Genomic DNA, 21,077 nt, shown 5'->3' on the forward strand with positions numbered 1-21,077 from the left:
ATGGGTCACGTGGTATGGAATACGTACCTCCCCTGCTGGCTCCTTGGGGAAATTAACCCCATCCTTGCCGGAACCAGGACATTATCCACCCCTTATTCCATACCATCTATGTCATGCCCAGATCTTTCAGTTCCCATAGTCTATGAGCCATCCCTTAAAAATGTCCATTAAGCTCACATAGTCCATGATGGTAGGCTCCAGCGGTGAGAACAGTCTCTCAGGGCACATAAGATGATGTGTAGTGCTGAACTGGTGGGTGCTGTATTTGAAGCTCGTGACTGGGGTACCCAATGCAGTCCATGCCCACGGTCCGCAGGTTGAAGATGTTGATCTCAAGGAGATTGCTGGGTGCCAGATACTGAGATCAGTTCTTATTACATCATCATGCACTTTACTCAGTCTCATCAAAGTCCATCTGTCATTGATTTGGGTGATTCTTCTGTAATACCATTGATAGCAATAATAATGATAACATACACCAGCAAGGTTATTTAACATTTAACATCATAAAATTATTCATTGGCTATTCTCACCCAAAATCAAATCCCCATGAGGTACACATCGGACCTCCCCATCCTCTCGCATCACCCACCAAGTGTACCCGGGTCCTTGTGCAAAAGCAATCCCACGGATGGGTTTGCCTTTGCCTGAGGCAGGGCTAACCCAGACTGTCTTTCCTAACATATTCTTCATATGCACTACAGGGACGTTATCCCCTTCTGCTGTACGTGGAAGTTTTGATTGGGCAGGGCCAGCTCGATTGGCAGATCCCCTGGTGTTAACTAACCAGGTGGCTTTTGCTAAATGGGTATCCCAATGTTTGAAGGTCCCACCCCCCATGGCTCTCAGGGTAGTCTTTAGCAGTCCATTGTATCGTTCTATCTTGCCCGAGGCTGGTGCGTGATAAGGAATGTGATATACCCACTCAATGCCATGCTCTTTGGCCCAGGTGTATATGAGGCTGTTTCGGAAGTGAGTCCCGTTGTCCGACTCAATTCTTTCTGGGGTGCCATGTCGCCATAGGATTTGCTTTTCAAGGCCCAGGATAGTGTTACAGGTGGTGGCATGGGGCACAGGGTATGTCTCCAGCCATCCAGTGGTTACTTCCACCATTGTGAGCACGTGGCACTTGCCTTGGCGAGTTTGTGGGAGTGTGATATAATCAATCTGCCAGGCCTCCCCATATTTATATTTTAGCCATCGTCCTCCGTACCAAAGAGGCTTTAACCGCTTGGCTTGCTTAATGGCAGCACATGTTTCACATTCATGGATAACCTGTGCAATAGTGTCCATGGTCAAGTCCACCCCTCGGTCACGAGCCCATCTATATGTCGCATCTCTTCCTTGATGGCCTGAGGCATCGTGGGCCCACCGATCTATGAAGAGTTCACCCTTACGTTGCCAGTCCAGATCCACCTCAGCCACTTCAATTTTAGCAGCCTGATCTACCTGCTGGTTGTTTTGATGTTCCTCAGTGGCCTGATTATTGGGGACGTGGGCATCTACATGACGTACTTTCACAACCAGATTCTCAATACGGGCAGCAATATCTTGCCACAGTTCAGCAGCCCAGATGGGCTTACTTCTGCGCTGCCAGTTGCTCTCCTTCCACTGCTGTAACCACCCCCACAGAGCATTTGCCACCATCCATGAATCAATATAGAGGTAAAGTACCGGCCATTTCTCTCACTCAGCAATGTCCAAAGCCAGCTGGAAGGCTTTTACCTCTGCAAACTGGCTCGACTCACCTTGTCCTTTGGTGGCTTCTGCAACTTGTCGTGTCAGACTCCACACAGCAGCCTTCCACTTTCGATGCTTTCCCACAATACGGCAGGACCCATCAGTGAACAGGGCATGTTTCTTCTCATTTTCTGGCAGTTCATTATATGGTGGGGCCTCTTCTGCACGCGTCACCACTTCTTCTAGTGATATTCCGAAATCTTTGCCTTCTGGCTAGTCCATGATCACTTCCAGTATTCCTGGACGACTGGAGTTTCCCATTCGAGTTCGCTGGGTGATCAGTGCAATCCACTTACTCCACGTAGCATCAGTTGCATGATGTGTAGCAGGGACCCTTTCTTTGAACATCCAGCCCAGCACTGGCAATCGAGGTGCTAAGAGGAGCTGTGCTTCAGTGCCAACCACCTCCGAAGCAGCTTGAACCCCCTCGTATGCTGCCAATATCTCCTTTTCCGTTGGGGTATAGCGGGCTTCGGATCCTCTGTATCCCTGACTCCAGAACCCCAGGGGTCGACCTCGAGTCTCCCCTGGTGCTTTTTGCCAGAGGCTCCAGGTAGGACCATTGTCCCCAGCTGCAGTGTAGAGCACATTTTTAACATCTTGTCCCGCCCTGACTGGCCCCAGGGCTACTGCATGAACTATTTCCTGCTTAATTTGTTCGAAAGCTTGTCGTTGCTCAGGACCCCACTGAAAATCATTCTTTTTCCGCGTCACTTGATATAGAGGGCTCACAATCAGACTGTAATTCGGAGTATGCATCCTCCAAAAACCCACAACACCTAAGAAAGCTTGTGTTTCCTTTTTACTAGTCGGTGGGGACATAGCTGCTCTTTTGTTGATCACATCCATTGGGATCTGACGGCGTCCATCTTGCCATTTTATTCCTAAAAATTGGATCTCCCATGCAGGTCCCTTAACCTTACTTTGTTTTATGGCAAAGCCAGCTTTCAGAAGGATTTGAACTATTTTATTCCCTTTCTCAAAAACTTCTTCTGCTGTGTCGCCCCATACAATGATGTCATCAATGTACTGCAAATGTTCTGGAGCTTCACCCTGTTCCAGTGTGGTCTGGATCAGTCCATGACAAATGGTGGGGCTGTGTTTCCACCCCTGGGGCAGTCGATTCCAGGTGTACTGGATGCCCTTCCAAGTGAAAGCAAACTGTGGCCTGCACTCTGCCGCCAAAGGGATTGAGAAGAATGCATTGGCGATATCAATCGTTGCATACCACTTGGCTGCCTTCGACTCCAGTTCGTATTGAAGCTCTAGCATGTCTGGCACAGCAGCGCTCAGCGGTGGTGTGACTTCATTCAGGCCACGATAATCCACTGTTAACCTCCACTCTTCATTAGATTTTCGCACTGGCCATATGGGACTATTAAAGGGTGAGCGAGTCTTGCTAATTACTCCTCGAGTCTCTAGTTGACGAATCAACTTATGGATGGGAATCACAGAGTCTCGGTTAGTACGATATTGCCGTCGATGCACCGTTGTGGTAGCAATCGGCACCTGTTGTTCTTTGACCCTCAACAACCCTACCACAGAGGGGTCCTCTGAAAGACCAGGCAAGGTGGATAACTGTTCAATTTCCACTGTCTCCAAGGCAGCTATGCCAAAAGCCCACCGGTATCCTTTTGGGTCCTTGAAGTATCCTCTCCTGAGATAGTCTATGCCAAGGATGCATGGAGCCTCTGGGCCAGTCACAATGGGATGCTTTTGCCACTCATTTCCAGTTAGGCTTACTTCAGCTTCCAGTACAGTCAACTCTTGGAATCCCCCTGTCACTCCAGAAATACAAAAGGGTTCTGCTCCTCTGTAATTTGATGGTATTAAGGTGCATTGTGCACCAGTGTCCACCAGAGCCTTATACTCCTGTGGCTCAGATGTGCCAGGTCATCGAATCCACACAATCCAATAAACCCGGTTGTCCCTTTCCCCCACCTGGCTGGAGGCGGGGCCCCTCTAATCCTGATCATAGTATACGTTACTCACATGTTGCAGAAATGATTTGGAAGTCCCTTCAAGTGGATTGGAGGTAAGATCAGGCCTTCCATTCTGTCTGGGGAACTGTCTGCTAGAAACAGGAGCTGCACTTTTCCTGGAGGGATCCCCTTTTGTGATTGCTCTTCCTTGCAGCTCACGTACCCGTGTCCGTAGGGTTGAGGTAGGTTGTCCATCCCACCTCCTCATGTCCTCTCCGTGGTCACGCAGGTAAAACCACAGGGTGCCTCGTGGTGTGTACCCCCTATACTCTTCCTCTTGAGTAGGGAAAAGCCTGCTCCTAATAGCTGAAATGCTGGTCTGTACAGGTGGGGAGTAGGACATACTCTCTTCAAGTTGCTGGACCTTCTGGGACAGTTTCTCCACAGCTGAAACAAGGGGGGAAGATAGGCTTTCTTCATATTGACGGAGTCGTCCAGCCACCTCATCCACCGTTGGTCCCTCTTCACCTCTCCATTCCGTCACTGCCAAGGAGTTGGCATATGATGATGGTGCGCTCCGTACAAACTTCCGCCATATGGGCCCTGTGCACTGGACTTCATCAGGATCTGTGGGTAACTGTGCATTATCTGGGTCGAAGTAAATCATCTCTCGTATGGCTAATTCCCTCAGGTACTGCATACCTTTTTCCATGGTGGTCCACTTGCTTGGACGACATACAACATCTTCACTGAAAGGATACCTTTCCCTTACACCTGACAGGAGTCGCCTCCAGAGGCTGAGGGCTTGTGTCTTTTTCCCAATTGCCTTGTCAATGCCCGTTTCCCTAGACAGGGATCCCAGCTGCTTGGCTTCCCTGCCCTCTAATTCCAAGCTACTGGCCCCATTATCCCAGCATCGGAGCAGCCAGGTGACAATGTGCTCACCAGGAAGTCAACTGAAATCTTTTTGCATATCTCGCAGCTCACTCAGGGATAGGGATGGGGTGATTATCTCTGGTTCTGTCTCTTCCATCTGTTCCTTTGATGGCCCTGGTTCATCATCATCCCTTACTATGCGAACTGATTTCTTGGTGTATTTCTTCTTCTGTATAGGAGCAACTGATACTGGCACAGGTTGGTTGTCCGGTTCAGCTGCAGTGCGTGCTGTTGGGGTTTGAGTGGCTGCATTGCTTGTCACCAGGGTTTGAGTAGCCACGGTGCCTGCCACTGGGGTTGGAGTAGCCACAGTGCCTTCCACCGGGGTTGGAGTAGCCCCATTGTCTGCCACCAGGGTCGGAGTAGCCTCCTTGTCTGCCACCGGGGTTGGAGTAGCCTCATTGTCTGCCACCGGAGTTGGAGTAGCCATAGTGCCTGCCACTGGAGTTGGAGTAGCCTCCTTGTCTGCCACCGGGGTTGGAGTAGCCTCCTTGTCTGCTGGTCTGGCTTTCCCCTCTTTGCCCTGAGGGTCCTGCATAGTACTGAGCAGTGTTTGGTAGATACTGGCCAGGGCCCAACACAGTGCCATAAGTTGTGCCTCTCTGGAATAGCCACAGCATTTTCCTTTCAAATATTCTATTACTTTATCAGGGTCCTGTAGTTGTTCAAGGGTGAAGTCCCAAAGCATTGGAGGTGAGAAGTTCTCTAGATACCTGCCCATGTTCTCCCACATCCCATGCCACCCCTGACTATCTGGCCTTGGGACAGATTTCTGAGTGGTAGTCTTAAACAGCTGTTTTACCCTAAACAAGACTTGAAAAACATTCAGGAGACATAGCAATAGGAACATGCTGGTTTGAGCATCCCAAGGATATTCAAAATTCAAGAGGTGTTATACCTGGCCCAGAGGAGAAAAAGGAGGCAAAAGAGGTGGGGAAAGTATCTCCCCCTGTTTCTCCCATAGATTGGGTGTGATTATTGATAACTTCTGAGAGACGGGAACCAAGGTATGGACAGGACAGCAATACTGCATAGAAACCCCAACAAAGCCACCTGAATAGTGATGTTACCATATCATAACCTGATATTGCACAAGACAGCAAAATGATAGTCCTGATCCCTCTCCCCGAGATAACAAACAGCATCACGGGGAGTACATACAGCATATAAGAATTTACATAACACAGCCATGTAAACAAACAAAGCAATATTGTAACCGGCGACTATTTAACTAATAGGAGAAATACATATAAGAAATCTGTTTTAACAAGCTCTGGTCAGATCTCTTGGTATTGCAACCCTTCGAGCCCCACATTGGGCGCCACAAAGGACTGTCGTGGTTTGGCCTCAGCCAGCAACAAAAAACCACGCAGCCGCTCGCTCGACTCCCACAGCCGTGGGAAAAATCGGCAGAAAAGGGCAAAACTCGTGGGTTGAAATAGTGTAATTTAACAGAACAGACAAAGGGAAGAAGAAAGAAAAACAATAACACCAATAAAGGAATATAAGAATGCGATTACAGTACCGCCGCGCAGCGCACCGACCGGACCTGCACCGCCTCAGTCCGCCCCCGAATGGCGACTGACTCCCCCTCCCTGGCTAGCTCTTCTTATAGCTGGGCATGGGTCAAGTGATATGGAATAATTGCCTCCCCTGCCGGCTCCTTGGGGAAATTAACCCTCTCCTTGCCGGAACCAGGACAATGTGTAGAAGCATATTTGGGTTCATTCTGAAAGTTTTCTTGTGACATTCACTCAATCCATAACAGTTCTGCCGCCCTGCTAAAAGGGCAAAATCCCAAGATCAAACTGATACTGAGGCCCTAAACATCTGGCAAACAGCTGAACCATCTCAGAATCCAGCTTTCTCACCAAAACAGCTACTTCCTAGAATGTATCGCTATTTCTGTTTACATTGAAAGTCCTCTGAAACTGCTGCGTAAAACTAATTTTATTTATTCAGATTAGTCACTGTGCATTCAGACATAGTCTGTAAAAATCGTTTCAACTGTCAGCTTAAAGTTAAAAGTTAGAGTACATTTAAATCAATAACAGAAATTTGACCAAGACCCAAGCCCATGTTTATCCAAGATGAAAAATAATCCTAAATAATGAAAACAACCATAAATCCATCATAATCAAACCTCCAGTGAAATCCTAGTTGTGGAAAAACACCATGCAAAGCAAGGTCATTCTTTCGTCCCCTGCTGGGAGGAAAAATCTGAACAAGAAACTCTTCTTGAGAGGAAACTGAAATTTTACTGCAAAACTGATGCTATTGCTATCAATATTTAAATATCAATGAAAATGAGAAGTCAAAGGTGGACTAATCCACAGTTTATTACATATTTCAAAAGAATAAATCACATAAAAGATGGTGTAAAAAGTGGGGATGAGTATGTTAGTGCACATCGGCACATTATCACATTCATCCCTCTTTGTTGGCAGAGAAATTAATTCCTGCTATGAAGGCAGCTAAATTACTCCTCATTAATATTCTGTCTGACTAGTTCTTAAGCTTTATAAAGCTTTACATTTCTCCCTATGCATACCGCCCCAATCTACTTCTGAAAATTATGCTGGATCAAATTTACTCTTGCCCATATTTAGGCAGAAATAACTTAATAGTCACCCGCAGGGACAAAGCCAAAAGCAGCACAATACAGACGGGTATATTTGAGGCATTTTAAGAACCTCATGTAAGCAGGAACCCACCTGTACATCCATTGAACTTTGGTTCTTGGGTGACAGTGACAGTACAGTGGACTACACATGCTGCGCTTCGAGGTTCTGAAGAACTGAAATGTCTTTCTTCCAGTTTCTCTCACATAAGGCATAGAAGCAGCACTTTCACCATCCTTACGTTGACCCCTTTGTTGGTGACGTGGTTTTACTTTGGGGTCTGAAGTGTGATTTCCTAAACGTGAAAAAACAAACTTAAACAATAATGTTGGGCTATTACTCAAAATTTGACATATTGCAGGAGACTGGAGGCTGGAAGACAAGATTAAATAAATGTTCTTTGTTGATAGCCCAGTCCGAACATGGACTGACATCATCTAACAGTTTAGTCAATGAAAATGAATAAGCCAACTGTTTTCTCAAAATACCTCAAACAGTTTTAAGTTTGCTCATCACAGACTCCATGGGTTTTTGAAATTCCCATTTTTTTTTTTTTTTGACAGAATTGCAGGCTGGCAGGGGTTGGAAGGGACTCTGGAGATCCTCTTGTCCAACCCCCCCTGCCAGAGCAGGGTCACCTACAGCAGGTTGGACAGGAATGCATCCAGGTGGGTTTTGAATGTCTCCAGAAAGGGAGACTCCACAACCTCTCTGGACAACCTGTTCCAGCGCTCTGGCTCCCTCATAGTAAAGAAGTTCCTCCTCATGTTGAGATGGAATTTCCCGTGTTCCAGTTTGTGCCCGTCGCCCCTTGTCCTGTCACTGGGCACCACTGAAAAGAGTCTTGCCCTGTCCTTACTGCATCAGTTGGCCTAACAGAGACTATCTATCTCTTTCCACAGATTTTTTTTTCTCATTTAGATTTGTTTTAGTTTTTACAGATTCTTTTGGAATGCCTCTCACCTCATGTGAGCAACTTCGTTTTCAAAATCTAGATTCTGTTTTCTTAGTTCTTCCAGTTCTTTTTCAGTCTTGGAGGCTCTTACTCCAACAGCACAGTCAACAGCGACACTGGTACTTTTCAGTTTTTGCTGTAGAGTAATTTTCTCTTTCTCAGGCCTGCAACAACCAGTAAATTTACATTGAAAACTTTATTTGTTAACTTGCTTCCTTTAGGAGAAATTATTTTCTGTCTTAAAGAATCCGCATTTGCAATTTATTTCCTTACTGAATCACACCCCCTTCTCTGTTTATTATGGTTACCTTACAGACAGTATAGCTTTACAAAAAAAAAAAAAAAAAACAAGCCCCAAACCTGGAAAAAATAATGTCATAAACCACGTGCTGATCATGGCTGTGTTCTACGTGAAATTCATGAGAGACTTGCTAAGAATAAATGCCATTTTGAAGCTGTTTCAGACCACAATCTAACAACAGCAACAACCACCATCACCGTTTCCTTTCTCTTCTGCATCTTTTAGCAGTCAAACCCTGCCATTACGGTACTGAAGTAAACGGAACATTTGCAGAGGGTTTGCACATCTGTCTTTTTTTAAGACACCTATGTGATCATGAATGGCTACTGAAAAAATCACAGTCAATATTCCTGTAAGCAATTTTGGGTCTTTTCAATCAGACTTCTCCAGGTCGGCCCTGTACTTTCTTTTCTGCCTTCATTCAAAACAACTGCTGCTTCTAAGGGGCAGACAGAAAGCAAAATCACAGAAAAAGGAAAAAACATGCACAATTTGAGAAAAATATCTCTAGACATTAAGCAACAGGTATTTTAAAAGCCTCAGATTAATCGGAAGCATAAGTGCAGGCCTAGAGTAATATTTAATGTCCTAAATAGTCTGAATGTCATTATACAAGATGCTATAATATCCCCGTATACTTTATGATTGGTAAGGGATCTTTAATTGTACAAAAAGGTCAGGAAGCATTAATATAGCAGTACTGAGCAACAGGAGCAGTAACAAAGAGCACGGGGAACGTGAAGAAGTTACAGTCACGAAACTGCTTTTCTTCTGGTCAGGTTTGGTTGGGTGGGTGGGGTTTTTTTAGAGGCAATAGGGAGAGTTAGCCTGCCTGCACCGAGGCTGATGATGTCTTTCAAAGCCACGGTCTAACACATTCCTTGTCTTCTCTTACATCTTTTTTTTTTTTTTTTTTTTTGTTTCTTCACATTTCTTCTCAAGTTCGCTTTCCAACTATTTAATTTTTTTCTGAAGTGCAGCTATCAGATTTTGTTCATCAGCTTTGCTCTGAAAAATTACACGCTTTCACAAACATAAAGTTTAATGACCACTACCTAAGCATTTTTCTCCACTCAAAAAATAAGAACTTCCTATTGGCAGAATTAGTTTACATTCTAAAGTGAATAACCACCATCAAGTAGCTGAATTAAAAAAAAAAAAAAAACAACAAACAAACGATGATTCTACTGTAAATCCTTTACTTTTCTTCTGCAAGGAGAAAAAAAGAACAGCCAGGAAGATCACCGAGTTCCATTTTCCAAAGAAGCCTTAAAAGTGGTAATTCAACTCCTCACACTCCTTCAAACTTATTTCAAGGAGCAAGTATTTTTTCAGGCTCTTCCTGTTGTTTGAGGAATCTTCCAACAGGAAAGCTAACAGCTCACAGGTAACCCAGCTGGTGAGCAAATGTAAATTTTAAAATCAAGTGTAAGTCTCAAAGCTTGCCAAGAGTACTTAATGTTTCCCCCCAAACCCAGCACATCGATGCAGAAACTTGACCAACATCAAACATGATTTTAAAAATCACTTCTACCTCAATGCTGCTGCTCAGCAGCATGACTCCTTTCCTCAGTTCTTCTTCTTTTTCCACTTAATGTTTTTCTCTCAGCAATTTAGCAAACGCTTTTTGTTTTCTCTGGAGTTCTTGGTTCAGCTCAGACCTTTCATCTGACAAAGAACTTTCCCTGCTTTTCCTTATTTTAAGGTTATCTGTAAATTTTGTAATCAGATATTTTACTTTCTCTATCTGTGTCTAGAAAAAAAAACAAACAAACCAACCAACCAACCAGCCAACCAACCAGCAAACCCCCTAAATCAGGACTATCAACAATACAACGATGCAATACAACGATATGTTACCCTGTACTCACTGTCAGCCCTTTGTTTGTCAACAGTCTCCTGGACGTTCTATTTGTGTTGCAGCAGAAATAGGCTGCTGTTCAGCATCAGCAGTCGTTTCTGCTTGGAGGTCCAGAAGTGCCTCACTCAAAGCCTGAAAATAAGAAATTCAAGTTCTATTAAGTGAAGAAGCTGCTAATATGAACATTACAAAACAAGAAAAGCCAATTATATTTTATTCTCATATTATGCAATTATATTCTACACCCTGCTGTACTACACATGGAGTCTGAAGCATTAAGCAACGTGAAACGTTTATGTGACATAGGGATTAATTTTTGTTGACTAACTTTCTGCTGCTTCTCTTTTTTGCCTAACTGGCTCTTCCACTGTTCCACCAGTTTTTTCAGCGTTGCTGTGAGTGCTCTATTGTTTTCTTCCTTTTGGGATCTCTAGTTCAGCCTTTACATTTGCTAATTCCTTCTCCACCTGAGATAAGATGTTCCTCAATTCATTTGCTTCATCTTTTAAGTTGTTCCACATCAACTGTGTGCTCTTCCTGAAGCCTAAGAAAAAAATAAGCATTAATAGGGCACACTGCGATAATTAAGTTAGCAAACTCCAAATAAATAATGATTTTATAGATTTTATTATTGTTAAAGCAATGACACACAGACTTGGAAAGAGCAAAAACCACTGACTCAACAAAGGCATCCTCCATCTAATAAGAAAATTACTCAAGAAGATCAGCAAAATGAGATGAGGGCATGGTTCATTCTAGTTCCTGGCCCTAACAGGAAAAGACAGCAGCACGCCTTTTCCCTTTTAAACAAGGGTTATTTTTTTGTGAGTTTAAGCTTGTTAGGCAGCAAGCCCAAACGGAGCTTTTTTCAGGAGAAAAAAGAAAATAAACAAAACACAAACCACCAAATATCACAGTAGCTGCAGGACAACTCTCGTACCGAGACCCATTGAATATTTTCTTTTTCACTGAATGGCACAAAGCTAACAACAGAAAGGCATTTTTTCTAAGCCACAGTTTTTCAGCATTAGCCTCAATGAAGGGCTACAGATTAAAAATCATTTACAATTACCAACTATAGTGACTCTTTTGAGTTAGTTTTTCCAGCCGAATCTTAAATTCAGCAAAAAGATGTTCAATCTGATAGACCAATCCTATAGCAGCAACACATAACTGACTTGATCCAATCCCGTTGTGACTTATGTTAACAGTCTAAAAACTTACTGAGGTCTGATAGTCTGAAACTCTTGGATTTTCATTAAAAAGTAATTAGTTTTGTTTCTCCAATTGAGATGATGTTGTCTTTAATTTTCCAACAAGTGAAGGAAGATAATGATCCTGTTCTGCTACAGTTTGCTCCATTTCAGCTAAGTGGAGAAAATCCTTGCTGTTGGAAGGTGATAAAGAAGACCTTTTCGTTAACTCCTGTATAACAGAACAAATGTATGTGAGAAACACTTTAAGCTTTAAATCAAAGGTACGCATTAGCAATGCATTTTGAAAAGAGCTTTATGTATCTAATGATCCACAGAATAACCAGTTAAATACAGGTTTCATCTTATAAAGCGACAAGAGGAATTCTGCATTGAAATGGATCAATTTAACATAACCACAGATTGAATGAAAAGAACAGAAAACAAAATATACCTCCCTCTCCTAGAAGTCTCCATAAATTAGGAGGATAGGAAAAAGGCCCATATATACTGAGGTGGTAACTTTGGTTTTTTACACTTCACCTCTAATCCATCTCTTGCCAATTCTCTCAAGATTAGTACAGTAATTCTTTATCAACGGTCCATTTCTTTTTTCTGTCATCACTTAGCACTTACTTTTGACTGCAAAACTGTTCTTCTGAGCAACAATTTTAAAAACTTGGAAACAACTTCTCTAATCCCACAGATAGATACACACAACTCACCAAAGCAGTTTGTTTGAATTTATTAAGGGAATTGTCAGAATGCAAATTTAGCTTCTGCTGTTGAACTCTAAGGTTTTTCTCATGCTTCTTTGCTATTTCTTCTTGTTCCTGTTAGTTCAAAATAAAAATATAACTCTACTAATGCACACTATTCCAGAAAGTCATGAAACTACATTCCCTTCACAGTAATTGCTCACTCACTGCTCAGTACTGCTCTCCAAATCTTCCTCTAATTGTGGCAGTTTTAAAAATTCTTTTCTTCTTGCTATAGTCAATGTGAGGTTTTTTTTTTTCCTTTTTAACACTACTGGAAAACAATCTACCTTTGTAATTTTAAGCTATGCAGCAAGTGGTATGGTGCAACAGGACAGGAGCTGGGCAGCAAAACAGTTGGTGTCGCTCCTCACCAAGGGAAAAAAGGAGGACCCAGGGAATTACAGGCCGGTCAGTCTCACCTCTGTGCCTGGCAAGATCATGGAGCAGATCCTCCTGGGAACTCTGCTAAGGCACATGGAAAATAAGGAGGTGATGGGTGAGAGCCAACAGGGCTTCCCTGAGCACAAGTCATGCCTGACAAATTTGGTGGCCTTCTGTGACGGAGTTACATCATTGGTGGATAAGGGAAGAGCAACTGACATCATCTACCTGGACTTGTGCAAAGCTGGATACTGTTCCGCATGACATCCTGGTCTCTAAACTGGAGAGAAAGCAATTTGACAGATGGACCACTTGGTGGGTAAGGAACTGGCTGGATGGCCACACTCAAAAAGTTATGGTCGACAGCTCAATGTCCCAGGGGAAGCCAGTGACAAGTGGTCTTCCTCAGGGGTCAGTGCTGGCACCGGTGCTGTTCAGCACCTCTGCTGGTGACATGGATGTTGGGATGGAGTGCACCCTCAGCTATTTTGCTGATGACATCAAGCTGTGTGGCACGGTCAACATGCCTGAGGGAATGGATGCCATCCAGAGGGACCTGGACAGGCTGGAGAGGTGGGTCTATGCAAACCTTGTGAAGTTCAACAAGGCCAAGTGCAAGGTCCTACATCTGGGTCGGGGAAATCCCAAACACAAATCCAGGCTGGGCAGAGAATCGATCAAGAGCAGCCCTTGCTTGGGGGTGTTGGTGGATGAGAAGCTCAACATGAGCCGGCAATGTGCACTCACAGCCCAGACAGTCAACTGCATCCTGGGCTGCAGTCATTCTGCCCTTCTACTCTGCTCTCGTGAGACGCCACTTGGAGTACTGCGTCCAGCTCTGGAGACTCCAACATATGAAGGACATGGACCTGTAGGAGGGGGTCCAGAGGAGGCCACAAAGATGATCAGAGGCCTGCGTCAAGCTCTGGGGCCCCCAACATAGGAAAGACATGGACCTGTTGGAGTGAGTTCAGAGGAGGGTGACAAAGATGGAGCACCTCTCCTATGAGGACAGGCTGAAAGAGTTGCGGTTTTTCAGCCTGGACAGGAGAAGGCTCCGAGGAGACCTTAAAGCCCCTTAAAGTACCTAAAGGGGCTACAGGAAAGCTGGCAAGGGACTCTTTATCAGGGAGGGTAGCAACAGGACAAGGGGTAATGTTTTTAAACTGAAAGGGAGCGTAAACTGAAAGGGGACAGATTTAGTTTAGATATTAGCAAGAAATTCTTGACTGTGAGGGTGGTGAGGCACTGGCCCAGGTTGCCCAGAGAAGCTGTGGCTGCCCCATCCCTGGAGGTGTTCAAGGCCAGGTTGGACAGGGCTTGGAGCAGCCTGGTCTAGTGGGAGGTGTCCCTGCCCAGGGCAGGGAGGTGGAACTGGATGATCTTTAAGGTCCCTTCCAACCCAAACCATTCTATGAGTCTATGATTCTATGATTCTAAAGCAGCATCTTTACCAGACTGTTCGCAAAACTCCTCACATCTCCAGGACAGGGCGGACACCAGCAACATATCCGCACCTTTGATGTTTGAAGCCCACCACAAAGAGGGTTTCCACTCTGTCACATCCTGTGAGCTAAAACCATTGGCAGGTGCTGGCTCATTCTTGGGCTCAGTACCACCCAGACACGTGACCTGCAGTCCAAAAGTACCCCCGAAAAGACCTCGATAACTGCATTAACACACTGGCACACATTTAAGATGTAAACACTGCCAAGTCTTCTCATATTTGCATCACATACAGAAGACCCAATTTAGCAAATCTAGCCTTTCTTCTGCTGAAACTTTCCTTACACACAGCTCATCTTCTGCCTTCATAAACTAAAATAAAGACCTGTTTGAGCACAAGGGCTTGAACACTGTCTATGGTGAAGAAGCCGTTTAGACAAGCCCCAGGTTTTTTTCCTCAATGCCGCCTTGCTTCCCAGAAATCAATCAATATGAAAAGCTCCCTATGAAGACTGCATAAAAAAGCCAATTGCAAGTGCCTTTCCTTGCTACTGTGTTTGTCAGGCAGCATTCAAGGAAGAAACTAGCTTTTCCCCCTAGTTTTGCTACAGCTTCATTACCATTAAAGATGACGCTTCTTCCTGTTGCTACACCATTACAGCCTCACAGCTGAGCCAAATCATACTTCAGGTAGGACACCTTCACCATACAGAGACAGGCATGCGACAGGAATACATTACTCTCAAAAATCAGACTCTTTCAACCACTCTTCCCTTTGCGTACTGAAGTTCAGAGACCATTAGAAAACAAGAACACGAAAGCAGGGTTCTCTCTCCTGTTTTATAGAATCATAGAATTAGTGAGGTTGGAAGGGACCTTTAAGATCATCGAGTCCAACCGTTAACCTACCCTGATAAAAACACCACCACTCCTAAACCATGTCCCTAAGCACCTCATCTACCCTTTTCTTAAACACCTCCAGGGATGGTGAATCCACCACCTCTCTGGGCAGCCTATTCCAATGTTTAATAACCCTTTCAGTGAAAAAATGCTTCCTAATATCCAATCTAAACCTGCCGTGACATAACTTGAACCCGTTTCCTCTTGTCCCATCACTTGTCACCAGGGAGAAGAGGTCAGCTCCCATCTCTCTAAAACCTCCTTTCAGGTAGTTGTAGAGGGTGATAAGGTCTCCCCTCAGCCTCCTCTTCTCCAGGCTAAACAACCCCAGATCCCTCAGTCGTTCCTCATAAGGTTTGTCCTCCAGACCCTTCACCAGCTTTGTAGCCCTTCTCTGGACACGCTCCAACACCTCAATGTCCTTCTTGTAGTGAGGGGCCCAAAACTGAACACAGTACTCGAGGTGAGGCCTCACCAGTGCCGAGTACAGGGGGATGATCACTTCCCTAGTCCGGCTCACCACACTATTCCTGATGCAGGCCAGGATGGTGTTGGCCTTCTTGGCTGCCTGGGCACACTGCTGGCTCATACTCAGCCGGCTGTCCACCAACACCCCCAGGTCCTTTTCTGCCAGGCAGCTTTCGAGCCACTCCGCCCCCAGTCTGTAGCGCTGCATGGGGTTGTTGTGTCCCAAGTGCAGGACCCGACACTTGGCCTTGTTGAAGCTCATACCATTGGTCTCAGCCCATCTGTCCAGCCTGTCCAGATCCCTCTGCAGAGCAAATCTACCCTCAAGCAGATCAACACGCCCCCCTAGTTTAGTGTCGTCTGCGAACTTACTGAAGGTGCACTCGATCCCCTCATCCAGATCATTGATAAAGATATTAAAGAGAACGGGCCCCAGCACCGATCCCTGGGGGACACCACTTGTGACTGGACACCAACTGGATTTAACTCCATTTACCACCACTCTCTGGGTACGGCCATCCAGCCAGTTTTTTACCCAGCGAAGAGTACACCTGTCCAGGCCATGAGCAGCCAGTTTCTCCAGGAGAATGCTATGGGAAATGGTGTCAAAAGCCTTGCAAAAATCCAGGTAGATAACACCCACAGCTTTTCCCTTGTCCACTAAGTGGGTCACCTTGTCATAGAAGGAGATCAGGTTTGACAGGCATGACCTGCCTTTCACAAAGCCATGCTGACTGGGCCTGATCACCCTGTTCTCTTGCATGTGCCGTGTGATGGCACTGAGGATGATCTGCTCCATGACCTTCCCAGGCACCGAGGTCAGACTGACTGGCCTGTAGTTTCCTGGATCCTCCTTCCGGCCCTTCTTATGGATGGGTGTCACATTTGCCAACCTCCAGTCAGCTGGGACCTCCCCGGTTATCCAGGACTGTTCATAAATGGTGCAGAGTGGCCTGGTGAGCACTTCCGCCAGCTCCTTCAGTACCCTTGGATGGATCCCATCCGGCCCCATAGATTTGTGCACCTCCAGGTGCTGAAGCAGGTCCCTCACCATTTCCCTTTGGATTACAGGGGCTTCATTCTGCTCCCCATCCCTGTATTCTAGCTCAGGGGTTGGGGAACTCAAGGAACAACTGGTCCTACTGCTGAAGACTGAGGCAAAGACGGCATTAAATACCTCAGCCTTTTCCTCATCCTTGGTTACTACGTTACCGGCCCCATCTACTAGAGGACAGATATTATCCTTGGTCCTCTTTTTATTGCTAATATATTTATAAAAACTTTTCTGTTGTCCTTGACAACAGAAGCCAGGTTTAGTTCTAGCTGAGCTTTGGCCCTTCTGATTTTCTCCCTACATTGCTTCACTACGTCTTTGTAGTCCTCCTGAGCAGCCTGCCCTTCCTTCCAAAGGCCGTATATCCTCTTTTTTTCCCTAAGCTGCAACACTAGCTCCCTGCTTAGCCAGGCCAGTCTTTTTCCCCGACGGCTTGTCTTCCAGCACACGGGGACAGCCTGCTCCTGCGCCTTTAGGACTTCCATCTTGAAAGACATCCAGGCTTCCTGGGCTCCTTTGCCCTGGAGGACTGCCTCCCAGGGGACTTTGTCAACCAGGCTCCTGAAGAGCCCAAAGTCCACTTTCCGGAAGTCCAAGGTGGCAGTTCTGCTGACCCCCTTCCTTGCTTCTCCCAGAATTGAGAACTCTATCATTTCGTGGTCACTGAGACCATTCTATCAGCCATGGAGCCCATTCTATCTGCCATTCAACTTGAAGCCCAACTCCAGGCAGAACCCCAGAATAAGAAGTACTGTCTTAAAAATTTCACAAAAAGGAAGGGCTTTGAAGTCACAAGACATGAAAACATTCATGAAAGCACCATCATGCAGGGACACATCCCTTATCACAGACCATCTGCCCCGTTGTTTGAGCAATGTTCTCTGCTAATCTGCAGCCACTGACAATTTCAAAATACCACAGGATCATTAGCACCAAGCATGTAGGTTGGAATTGGAGCTGGGAAGAAACCCATACGCAGTCAGTCTGGTTTCATTCCAGTCCAGATAAGTTAAGTTCACGTTTAGTAGGACTGACAGCAGGTCCTCTCCATGTCTCCAGACCCCAACACAGCTCCTGTGCAGCATCCCGAGAACCAATAAGCACAGAACAAGAAACCTTCCTTCAAAATAAGGCCCCCAGCTGGCTGTTTGAACAAGATGCATAGAGCACCAGCTGAGAACAACCTCTGCTTTAACTACGCCTCGCTCCACTGTCCACATAAGGAGACCAGCCCCTAAATGATCCCCAAAACCACGCATCTTCCTCAGGGCAATGCTAAGGAAATACCAGAGCACAGGGACACTGGGTCATTCCGTTTAAGTTGATGGGGAGAAGGGCAAAGGACTAGAAAGAGAAAAACGTGATGAAAGAAAAGACAGAGGAGCCAAGAAAGAAAGGTGCAGGGAAAAAGGCTAGAGAGATGGAGAAATCAAGGCAAACAGGGATGAGGAGACCTGCAGAGACATGGAGGAAGAAAAAGTTGGGTTGAGGAGGAAGACAGAGAGGCAGAGATGGGGGCAGGGAAGTAGAAGGAAGGTGGGATAGAGAAAGACAGGGACAGGGAGCAGGATGTACAGATGGAGAGAGAAAAAGGAAGGACAGGGAGGAGAACAAAGGGACTGAGAAACAAAGAGAGGGTCAGATCCTGATGACGAGACTGAGAAGGAAGGAAAAAAAAAGCAGCAATGGATAGAGCACAGAGGAAAAGAGCGAGAATAACAACAAAGATAAAGAGAAGAACAGGGACGGTGAGCAGCACAGGGGGATGGAGAAAGAAAGAGAGGTATCAGGAGCCCTGCAGAGAGAGGGGGAGGGAACGGTCAGGGAGCAGCAAAGAGGGAAAGAGAGAGAGGAGATGGACAGGGATAAGGACAGGGACCATGGGATACAGAATGAAAAAACATTCAGCAACAGCGAGCAGGACAGAGCGACAGAGAGAGAAAGAGAAGTGGAAGGAAGGAGGGAGAGGGGAAGACAAGGACAGGGAGCGGGACGTACAGGCAGAGACACAGAAGGAGAGGGCACAGGCCAGAGAGACTGAAAAACAGGGAGGGATGCAGATCAGCACAAAGAGACAGGGAAGGAAACAACAGCAATGGGCTGCAGGGCAGAGACAGAGGAAGAAAAAAAGAGGGACAGGGAGCAGGAGAGAGGGACAGCAAGAAAAAGACAGGGGTGGGCAGAGTGACAGAGAAAGAGGGACTTGGAGAAGAGAGGGATAGGGAGCGGTACACACAAAAATAGGAGAGGTACGGGGAAGTGAGAAAAATGACAGAGAGGGAAATGGGAGGGGGGCAGGGAGGGGCTGGGAGGCAGCAGAGGGGTGATGCGGCCCCAAGGGCCCGGGGCTCACCTCAGCCGGGCCGTGGCTGGAGCAGACACTGCTGCTCCCGGCACAAGATGGCTGCCGGGCAGCCTTGTGCCCCGGGACTACAGCTCTCAGCATGCCCCGGGGTGCGCTGGCTCCTAGCATGCCCCACACCTTCCGGCCCTCGGACCCCACGGGGACAGCCTGAGCTGGGCTCCTGGAGCGGGGTTGAATGGCTCCTGTGGTGGCACTGGCACAGAGAGCTTGGAGAGGTGTTTTGGCTCAAGATCTTGAGGCGAGGCGAAATCAAGCCCTGCCTGTGGAAACTCTGCTTCCCAGAGCACGGTGGGGTGGAAGGGACCCCTCTGCTGAGGTGCTCTCACAGACAGATGTGCCCACCACAGCCACATGCCGCTCCTCTGAGGGCCGTTCTGGGGGCTGCAGGAGGAGGCAGAGGCAGGCAGTAGGCAGGAGCGGGGCAGGAGGGATGGTTCCTCTCCCCAGGGCGACAGGCCAGCCAAGGGGTCTTCCTCAGTGGCACTGGACAGCCGTCGGAGGCTAACTGCACATGGCCAGCCTTAGTGATGTACTTTGAAAGGGTAACATTTACTTTTAAAAGGTAGAATGCATTTTTGAAGGTAGAATTTCTCACTAAGCAAGAGCAAAAAGCTGTAAAAAGGTTACAAGGCTCCATGAAACAAGGCACTTCGTATAAACAGTGCATGCTTTGCTCATGAAAGTACCCTCGAAGAACAACAGAAGGCTGGTAACATGGGAACATCCTTACGCAGAAAGTGCTGAAACGGCTGAGAACTGTACAGCTGCTGGAAGAGGCCCAAAGCCATCAAAGATTAGCAGTAACTGGAGGAAAGGTAAAGGCAGCAGTGGGAGATCGCGACCGCTGACTCAATTAGAGACTGAAAAGAATTACCCCCCCACTGTACTGGAGCATGCACAGATCAGTTAAAGGACACTGTAGTTTCAAATGGAAGCGAGAGCCTGTACTAACTAATAGAAGTCATTAAGATAACTTACTAAGCAATAATTATTAATTAAGGGTGTGTATTTCTGTGTCTTGTACTGTATAAGTATTCCAAAGAGTTTGTAGGCCGGTGTGCTAGTTTGTGGATTACCACCTTGCACCCACCTCTGGTGTGGAGATGGACAGGGCATAAACCTGCCCGCTTGCGTTGGTATTGGCCTTGGCCTCTCAAGGGGGTTGAGGTGAGGACCGGCTGTGGCGTTGGAGCAGCCGTTACTGCTGGGCACAGTCCATCTGTACCAAGATCCAGTTGTAATAGTGCTGCGCGGAGGTGTAGACTCCGGGCTGGTTTGCTCTCGAGCAGCCCTTGCCCCAGCTGGTCACTCCAGCAAGCCAGAAGTGGTCAGCATTGCTGTCTTTGCAGACGAGAGGACCACCGCTGTCACCCTGCAGGGGAGGAGAGAGGATGAAGGTGGTGTTGGGTGGCCGCTGTCCGCACTCTGGCCGACTCCTTCTCTCTCACAGCACCTGCCAGAGCTGTACTCATGGCACAGCCGTTGCTCTGCTCAGGTGCTGGAGCCTGCAGAGCCTTGCCTGGGAGGGGTTGGTGGGCCTGTAAGGTCGGGCTCTCTCTCATCCCCGCACAGTGATCCTGGATGTGTGGAAGGGGGATGTTTTACGATCTGGACCTATGAGCTGCCAAGAGCACTGGATGGGCTTTCTGGGCACAGTCCCCGGCCTCGGGGGGACTGAGGCACACTGGGCAAGGAGCTGCAGTTGGGGAAGGGAAGGTGAGCCCCAACAGCAGTGGGGACCCAGCAGTGGGAGGGTGACTTGCCAGGCAGAGCACGCACCAGGGTCTGTTTGGGCATTGTGACAGGGCAGCCTGTGCTGCTGGGGCTGGGCTTGTAGTACCTCCTACCTGGCAGGTGTCGATGCCACCCTGCAGATAGCCAGCACACAGGTTGTGGCTGTGGATGTCCTCTGCGTACTGCCGGATGCCGTTAGAGCTCAACATCAATGAGGTGCACCTTGGCCTCCTGCAGGACATCAGTTGATGCTCCAGCTGTGAGCACAGAAAGGAATGAATACCCAGCAGCTCGTTGTTGCCTGTTCCCCTCCCCTGTCTGGGTGAAGCCCTTCCCTAGGGATTGCCTTTGCCTCCTGAGGGCATTGAATGGGGTTTCCCTTCTGTCTCACTTTGGGCAGTGGATCAGGCCCATCTCTCCAGAGGCATACGTCCCCACA

At 46.9% G+C, this 21,077-nt stretch overlaps 1 protein-coding gene across 1 annotated transcript in view; it reads right to left on the reverse strand.

The window, feature by feature from the left end:
* LOC309684198 (small ribosomal subunit protein eS4-like) overlaps positions 1-21,077 on the reverse strand; it is a gene marked incomplete at its 5' end in the record, with an annotated part of 62,840 nt that overhangs the window by 9,139 nt on the left and 32,624 nt on the right. Inside the window, one exon of the mRNA XM_082500141.1 lies at positions 20,130-20,276. Within this exon, the coding sequence (XP_082356267.1) occupies positions 20,130-20,276 (147 nt within the window). The remainder of the gene's footprint in view (positions 1-20,129; positions 20,277-21,077) is intronic.

This window comes from Vanellus vanellus, assembly GCF_965231255.1.
Source record: "Vanellus vanellus genome assembly, contig: HAP1_SCAFFOLD_45, whole genome shotgun sequence".
Lineage (NCBI taxonomy): Eukaryota > Metazoa > Chordata > Aves > Charadriiformes > Charadriidae > Vanellus > Vanellus vanellus.